Genomic DNA, 9,359 nt, shown 5'->3' with positions numbered 1-9,359 from the left:
TGCACTTCATCAAAATTGTGAAAGAAGTGTGGCCCTTACGAGAGTCTATATGATAGTTCTTGAAAAGAATTCTTATTTCTCTAAATGTGGAAAACAATGTTTCAATTATTTGCAGATTTAACAATTTTGAAAGCCTATCGCTGGAAAATTAACGCATTGTACCCTACAATTTTTCTTTTTTGGTAAATCTGCAAGTACTATTGGCCCTCGAAAGTTAGATTTATGTTGCGTAGAGTATGTCTTTGAAAAATTGCCAAACTTCTGTTTTTGAACAACTGACTCTGACTTAACCCAAAATTAGTTCTTTGGGGGGGGGGGGGGGGGGCATTTTAGCTAAGGTTGATGACATTCAAAAATATTTCTGACAAATCTTCAAAAGGTTCCTCGCAAAAAAAAAAAGTATGCAACTACACCACATATTTATTTCGTTATAAAATTGCAAAAATGCCAAAATTGCGAAAATAGTGAAAATTGGAATTAGCAAAGCTTGTACTAGGTGGTGGATATTTAACGTGTTGAATACATTACCGCCATAACACAACTGTGCTTCTTCAAAAACTGGCAGTCACTTTGGACTGTCCCACACAGCCGTTCAGAAATGACAAACAAACATGAAAAGTGCAAATAATATTTAATCTTTGCACAGAGTACAACAGTATGCTGGGCACAGAAAAAAGAAAAAGAAAAGCACACCAAGAGCCTGCTGAACTCATTTTCAGGGAGTGAAAAAATTTAGACGTGTCACGGTCTGGTACTCAACATGCATGAAGATCAAGTGAAAGAAATAAGAGCCCTGTCATAGACAAAGCTATCAGGCTCAACTACGGCAAATTCTTGCTGCACACAGAAAAAACTCGTCTTCCAAAGATGCAACTGCTTGTGGTACCGTAAACATAAACAAAAGACATAATAGGAGCAGTGCTACCAATATAATTGTGCAGTCACAAAAGCATTTTCAGATTATGTCCTTTCAATTAAGTTTTTGTGTATTCATGCAAATCTTCCTTTTCATGAAATTAAACACATTGACTTACAATCCTAAGCCTACCACAGTACTACAAGCTTTTGTGTGCTCATTTTCATTTAAAAGAGCACTGATACAAAACTTTTGTATTGCTTTCTTTTGGCTCAATTAGCCAAGGACATCTTAATAACAGCAAGAGGCTTCCATTTTTCAGAAATGCAAGAAACAATGAATTATAAAATTTTTTTGATGCGCAAAATTCAAAAAGTAGATCTTGGTGCAGTTTTTTTTTTTTTACAAGTGTACCTGTGTACATCCCGAATATAGAGGAGGACAGGGGAGGGGTCACATGGTATCACTGATGCCTTGTCATTGCAATAATTGAACAGTGTTAGAGATCAGGCTAGTAGGTATTCCATGGCCTAACTTCATAGCGCATAAACAAAGGACGAGACGAAACGGAAACAACATACCTGAGTATATGTTGTTTCCCTTCAGTCTCGTCCTTTGCTTCCATGCTATGAAGTTGCATCAGTTGTTGAAGCCACATTGTGGTTGTCTTGCCAAAAGCTTTAGATGATGGACAATGGGAGAGAAAGTGCAAAGGACAAAGGGCACTGCGTCTTCTGACAGAAGTGACAGCAAGCAGGGACCAAGCTTGTTATCCAGTGTCGAATGCATAAAAGCACAAAGTGAAAGAGGAAACAATGGCTTATGTGGCTAGCGTCCAGCTATCGGCAGCACAGTCACTGTGGAGCTTGCGACAACTATACCAGGCTGACAGTGCATTGGTCAGTGCTTTGTGACACCATGTCACCACTACCTATGATTTTCATGGCATATAGAGGCGCCCTTGGAAACAAACCCTATGCCAAAAAGCCACGCTCCATTTGGCATGCATTTTGAAATGGTCACATTAAAAGGGGGTGTATTTTTTGTGTGTTGAAGAAATCCTAGCACAACACTAGTGGTTACGGGGTCAACAGCTATCCAAAAGAGTAATAAAAGCCGGTTACAAGATTTTTGTGTCAATACCCCTTTAAGCAAACAAGGCATGAAAGCATAATTACAAAATCTGCAGTAGTAAACATGTTTGGAAAAAAATAATAGCATAACAAAGTTGAACAATCCTTCTATGAGTTTTGTGTCCAATAGAAAGAATTAAACTTATCCATATATAATTTCATAATGTAAAGAAAAAGGACACTACATTTTATGCCACCTCTTTCATTTTCAGAAATAAATGCAAGTGCTTAGAGATGGAAACTAATTAGTATATAGTACCAATGCTGCTTTTGGACATAGCTTGGTGCATTGCTCATCATTCAACCACAAACAACAATATCAGACAGAGAGAAGTATAACAAAATGTTGGCTTATATCATCAAGCACTGCATGACGGATGTAGCTTCTACAATAAAGAAGAAACAACTGTTTTGCCACCAAAGGTTCAAAACAAAGCAAAGTTATCCCTACAGAAGGGAATCATAGAAGTGAATGTCTACTGATGCGCTCAATCATCATTCTTGGTGTCACCCCTATGTTCCTTACGGCCCAGCACAGTCTCCAGGCTCCCCAAAGTGGCCTGGAAAAAGAAGAGTGACAACTTATAAAATGATTACGAATGGGTCAGCTATCACTTTCATATGAGGGCATCACAGAAGGAGAGAACAAAAGGATTAACACCAGAACCTGGGGTATAAGGCAATATGATGAATTTCATGATGCACATACTAGATGGTGGTGGAAATACAACACAACCTCATTAATTTTACCCTTGTTATGGCAAATAACGGGATAATTTGGACTTGCCACCTGGTCCCTGCAAAAAAACACATCATTCTATGGCATGTTTGTTTATTCTGAGAAATCTGGCCATGTACTGGTTAATCCAGAAAAGCCCTGGAGCACCAAAAAGTGCAAATGTGCAAGTGTGTGCTTGAGGAATATGTATGGCAGTCAGCACTACATCATCCTCAAGCATGCACTACAGCTAACTTGTCTATTTTTTCATACATGCTTCGAAACACTGAAATGGACCATCTGCAAAAAAAAGCTGTTGTGCATACATGAGAAAGCCTGTTTTCCAGCCAAAAGCTTTCATCCACTGGCTATTCGAATAAATTATTGTTCCCATTCAACAGCAAACCCCTGCACACCCTTTTGTAATCCGAGGGGGTATTGGCGGTAAAAGCGACTAACTTGTAGCAGTATTTATGTTATTGGGGATAACAGTTGAGGTGAAACTATGACATGAAATTTTCGAAATAATTTTTGGGGAGCCTTTGTGCTCGCATTTCCTCCTTGGAAGGACTGCACTTAAGGGAGAAATGTAGTCCTTGGGATGGAGTTTTTCGTTAGAAAATAGCTTCGCAGAGCAGCTGGCTTACAGAATTTTGCAATTGGTTCATTGTGTCATTATTGACATTGTGCACCACTTAAGCTCCACCTACATCAAAGAAGCGATTCAACATATTACAAATGTTGCCCACCTCTCATATAAAACTCCCAGAGTTCAATTTCTGGTCATGATGGCAACATTTTGACTAGGATGAAATGCAAAAATGCTTGTGCCCTTAGATTTAGGTGCATGTTAAACAACCCCAGGCATTGAATATTATTCTGGAGGCCCCCATTATGGCGTTCCTCACAGCCTCGGCAGTTCCTTGGGGCATTAAACCTTGTGAATCAATCAATTACACCCATAGACTTGCTGCATTTGAGATACTGGAAATAATTGCTCAATACACAGCCTCACATCATCACACACATAGGAACAGAAACCATATAATACTTTGGATATTTAATTATCAAGTCGCAATTGGCACCTACTTGCGTGACTCCATGGTCACTATCGTCACAATCATGGTCGCAATGATGGCTGCAGAAAGAACTGTTTTGTTTTAATTCAGTGCGAGGTGTACAATATGAGACACATTAAGAAGGCCGTTAGAAAACAGGATGCATGGCAGGTGCTCTAACTGCAGCACATGTATTGAAGTTCGGTTCACTAACTGCATCGTGATGGATGATTATTTACTGGTTGGCTTACTTAAAAAATTATAATCATGAGATGGGCACAGCAGTGAAAAGCCCATCTATGTAGATTAAGATGTGAGTCACACACTGATTTTGCCTCATCACAATGAAGTCACGAGGTCCTCGATGTTCCATAGAAGTTTCATGCAAGTTTTCCCACTATGTTGCAAGTATTTATTATGTACATAAAATAACAAAAACTGCAATTTGTGTGCAGATTTTGAGCAAAGAAGAAATCAGGGTAAGTAATTCACTGAAAAAAGAAAGATGTGTTGACAGAGTAAACATTTGTTATTTTGGTCCAAACAATATTTTACATTCGAATATTCTTGGGACATTTCTTTCACTCCCGCAAGATCTGTATTAATATTTACTAATAAGATTTCACTGTATAGCTATGACTGCTTGGTAGCACAGTTCATAGCAGGCAAAAAGTCGGACCACCTGCCTGCAGTTTGTAGCAAGTGTCCACTGCCCAGAATACAAAGCAAACACCAACATTTATTGGTTAAGATACACAAATGATTCTTGGAACAGTAGCAAATCTATTTTGGCCGTGCTCCCTAATGTTCAAAATAATTTCATTTAGTCATGCTATTCAGACATCCCATACTACATATAGTCACAGAATTTATTTACTGCCTTGAGAGATGTTCACCAAAAGGCTTTAGAGGGCGACTAAGATTCTAAGCTCAATTCTGTCATTATTCTAATGTGTATCCAAATAGAACCCACATTCGCTTTTTATGAGTTCACCTTAGATAGTTACTAATTTAGATATGACATTAGGGCTCCTAAACAAAGCAAAAATCTAATGTGCATCAGATTTTTTAGCAAGAAAAATATAACATGCTTACAAGTTCTGGAAAATGGGAAACTTGAAACCAGAAAACTTTACCTACACAGAACAGAAACTTATTTCCACTTAATGCATTCACTGTCCCCTAGTGCTGCTAAGAAAGATGCTGCTGCCACTGGGGTCTTTACTGGGGTCACCATTGGGGTAATAATTTGGGTCATGTCATTGCTGACCAGTATCCTTCAGATTATTACTGAGGGCTAATTCCAGGATCGAATTAACAAATGTTTTGACACTGGCCAGGACCAGTGGTCACGATTGAATTAACTGAAATATTGAATTAACCAAAGCATATTTAATGAAATAAGATATGTATGGCCTAACTGAATCCTGTAAGGTGCACACTTGACAAGATTCTCTTATGGACAGACGATATCTGCCCCTAAATTTGTGTGGATTTTTATGATGTATTATAAAGTGGATTTTCTTATTGTATTGATTTTAGAATATCTTGTACATTTTATCAGGGTTCGTACAGGTTTCCAAGAAAAATACTTTTCAAGGCCCTTTCAAGAAATTTTCAAAATTACCGTAGCACATGTTTTACTTTTATTTCCCTTTTCACTTTTTTTGCTAATAATACAGTGGAACCCTGATTACATGACTTCCTCAGGGCTACGCAAGAACATCATATAATCTGGGCGTCATATAATCTGATCGACCAATATTATGTCTATACAGTCGAATCTCAATATAACTAAGTTGTACTAGAGGCAAAGAACTTTGATAAATAGCAAATTTTGTTGATTTGAGGTTTTATAGTTTCAGCCTTAAAAACAACTTCCCAAAATCCCAGAGCATTCCGGGTGGATAACATCTTGTTACTTGAAGAGAAAACAGCGCTACAAAGACGCAGACTCTGTTACCTTGTTAGTAAGCACTTATAAACAAATCTCAAGAAGGTTGGGAGCATCGAGAGCAATGTATTGATGTGGCTCACGACGTCTGTTTAGTGCATGTGTTGCTGTGCGACACTGTAAATCTTGGAGGCCATAGCTGAATACCCTTAGTGCCCTCAGCCGCCGCCCACTAATTAAAAACAAAAGTAAAAAGATACGGATATTCGTACCGAGGGGGGGGGGAGAAAAAAGGAAAAGAGAGAGAGAGAGTGGAGCATTGATGGTGATAGCAAAGAGACTACATGAAGTAAGGTTTGTAGAATGGGAAGCCATTTGGCAGCAGCAGCAGTGCCGTGTACACATCGTAACTGTACCTCTGTGAATTTGCAGGTAAATACACTGGTTTATTTGCCTTGGTTACACTTTGTTGTTGCCGCAGCTTCTGCTGCTGCCACTGTCATTGCCTGCATGTGTGCTCCGCGAACCTGACGTGTGATACTACACCACTGCTAGTGCAATGTCGGATAGATGTGCATCGTGTGAAAAGACCATTTCCGCTAAAGGATCGAATGTGAAGTGCGCTGAATGTGGCCATATATACCACTTCGGTAAATGCGCCGGATTGACCGAAAAATCCTACACAGGCAAAAAAGAGGCTGACAGAAAAGCTGGGCGTTGTCCGACATGCCGCGCTGAGCAGCATTTCAGTTCTAGTGAAGATGGTAATTCTGACACTGATATGAAGTTGATTCTTGAGTCTATCAAACGAAGCCTTGAATGTTTACCTGCCCTGAAACTAACAGTTGAGAAAACGAAACAAGCTATCAGCTTCATGTCGGATAAGTTTGATGAATTTGAAAAGAAAATAGACCGACAAGATACCAAGATAAAAGCATTGAAAGCGAGAGTTGCAGACCTAGAACAGGTAGATGATACCAATGAAGTCATGGCAGCACAACTCAAGCAAGAACTGCATCAACTCAAATTCTGAAGTCGACGTCAAAACTTTGAAATACATGGAATCGCACTGGTATCGAATGAGGACCTAATTGCTTTATTAAGCACTATCGCTGAAAAACTTGAAGTTCCACTCGTCACGCCATGTGATGTTTCCGTTCACAGGTTACCCTCTAAAGGAGATAATATTCCAGGCATAATAGCTCGATTTGCAAGGCAAACGACAAGAGACGCATGATTGGCAAATAAAAGCAAACAGAGTACACCACGTGTGTACATTCAGGAAAACATGACTCGACATGATAAGGAACAACTAAGATTGATAAAGGTTACGGCCAAAGAAAAGGGCTATCGCTACATTTGCCATGTAAATGGCAAGATTCTGGTGCGAAAAACTGATGGAGCCAGAGCCATACATGTCAAGAGCCCCAAGGACTTCCATCGACTGTAATGGGCACACACTTTAATTTGCCACAAGAACTGAATGCTGTCGTGTCACAGTTATTACCTGCTTCTGTAAAATGCATACATCTAAATGCCAGATCTGTTAGAAACAAGGTGTTTCCTTTAGAAGAAATGTTTGCTGAATTTATATTTCTTATTTTCGTCAATCATGTTGAGCGAAACCAGGTGCACAAATGACCAAGACGTTTTTAGGCTGGAGCATTACAAAACATTCTACCTGAACAGAGTCGACGTGCAAGGGGGCGGAAAGAAATGCATGACACGAGAAAAGGCACACAGGACACAGCGCTGCGTCCTATGTGCCTTCTCTCATGTCATGCGTTTCTTTGCACTAAAAACTATTAGCTACAGCACTCTAGTCATGTGACAAGAGGCATGAAAAAAAAAAATGGTGCCCAGGACATGGCATCTTACTGGCTGAAAGCAAAGTGACAAGCGGAACCAAGAAAAGTAGGACGTATGATGGGACAAGGCAGCTAAGAAAGCAGCATCTAACGTGAGAAAGGAACGAACGCTTGTGTCTCTCTCATCCGCTGTGGGAATTTCCAGCAGCGCGCAAGTGATATCAAGTGAAATGTGTGAAATCTCAATGCAAGCTTCAAATTTTAGAAGCACTGTTTCGGTCTGGAGTTTGCTGGGACCATGCTCACCCGCCATGAAAAAAAAGTCTAATACTCGGGCTTTTTCTGTATTATCCAAAGAATTTAAGGATTTTCAAGAGGGAAAAAATTTCAAGGACTTTCAACATCTTGAAAATCCATTATTCAATTTCATTTTAAGGGTTTCAAAGGCCTGTGCACGCCGTGAATTTTACTGATGCACAGTCAATGTACTGTTTGATACTAACTGTGCATGGCAATAAAATTATTCTTTTGCCAATAAGGTATTCAGGCAACTGGGTTATTCTGACAAGTTTTACAGAACAAACACAACAGTGGGTATTGCATTTGGGATGTCTAGTGTTGTGATGCACCCACAGTGAACTTAATATTTTCGAAGAAGGCATTGCACATCTGAATTTGCCACAGCTTCTGTCAATCAATGCAAGTAAAGCATCTGTGGCACCGTGAAGTACAGCTACAGTAGAATTTTTTAATACGAGATTTCGGATGCAAAAAACCTTCGCCGTTCGACTTTCCAGACTTTTTGCCATGGCTGCAGGTCTGAAACAGCATTAATTGAAGCCATCACCACAGTCATTTTGATTATCGCACCGTCTTGAGCTGAGGCACTCGCACGCACATCCCCTGGCAGCAGTAGCCACACCATGGCAACGCAAGGCCTAGCTACTTTGACTTTCGCTACCAAGCTTCTTGCTGTTCAGTGCTGTGTTTTTCATTAAAACAATTTGCCGCTGTTAGGAATGGCGCCAACTCCACCTTTGTAATCCTCGCCAATGTCTTTGGAGCGCGGAAAGCATGGCGCTTTGCATAATCCTAGTTCCCGAAAGCTAACTTCTCCCCAAACAGCACTCTTCTGCGGTGAAGCATGCAAAAAGTATGAAGGGACAATTGCCACGGGACATGTTTCCTTTTACTATACACGTGTGCACCCAGCACCTCTTATCACAGTACGAGCGCCGATACGCTTACTAACTGACTGTAATTTGTAAGTAAGTGTGGATAAATCTTGTGGAAATTCCCACTCGTGGGTTAGCTCAGTGCACATGTGCCACTGCAGGTAAGTCCTCCATTCAATTAGCTTCCTTTAGTTCGAACTTCTTTTAATTCAAACAAATTTTCGGGCCTCTTCGAGTTTGAATTATTACGATTGTACTAACCAAATCTTTACTTGTTTTGTACTGATGTCACACCCAGATGTTGGATAGTCAAGCAACTACACTTAATTCTCTTGTAAAACAGTGAGAACAGTGTGGCAGACATCTCGAAAGAAAGAAGGACGAAAAGCTCACCTGTAAGTGTTGCCTGCAATTCTGAAGGGCCAGTCGCAGTTCCTGGGCAGCCTTACGTGATGAGCACAAGTCGTCTTCAACGACAACTAGCTGGCGGCGTGCCTGGTCCAAGTCAATCTGCGTTTTCAACACTTCTTGTCGGGATGCCTCCCATGATTCACGCACTTCAGCTGAAAGGCAGGCATGAAGGAGCTGTAGTCAGTTACAGGTCAAGAATACAACAGCAAGTGCTTCGCAAAAACATGAATACAGTAGAACCCTGTTGATACATTCCTCATTCATACGTCTTCTCGGCTATAACATCGCTAAAGCCTGGTCCCAGCA

The 9,359-nt window shown here is 40.3% G+C and overlaps 1 protein-coding gene across 3 annotated transcripts in view; it reads right to left on the bottom strand.

Moving 5' to 3' along the window:
• Positions 1 to 614: 614 nt before the first annotated feature.
• Positions 615 to 9,359, bottom strand: part of LOC135916572 (cell division cycle and apoptosis regulator protein 1-like) — a 236,534-nt gene continuing 227,789 nt past the window's right edge. For all 3 annotated transcript variants that reach the window (XM_065450003.1, XM_065450005.1, XM_065450004.1), the window contains 2 exons: positions 9,036 to 9,205; positions 615 to 2,549 (listed from right to left, as the gene is read on the bottom strand). In XM_065450003.1, the coding sequence (XP_065306075.1) occupies positions 2,478 to 2,549; positions 9,036 to 9,205 (242 nt within the window). In that variant the 3' untranslated portion in view covers positions 615 to 2,477. The remainder of the gene's footprint in view (positions 2,550 to 9,035; positions 9,206 to 9,359) is intronic.

Source organism: Dermacentor albipictus, chromosome 1, assembly GCF_038994185.2.
Source record: "Dermacentor albipictus isolate Rhodes 1998 colony chromosome 1, USDA_Dalb.pri_finalv2, whole genome shotgun sequence".
NCBI lineage: Eukaryota > Metazoa > Arthropoda > Arachnida > Ixodida > Ixodidae > Dermacentor > Dermacentor albipictus.
This window is presented reverse-complemented; position numbering and strand designations above follow the sequence as displayed.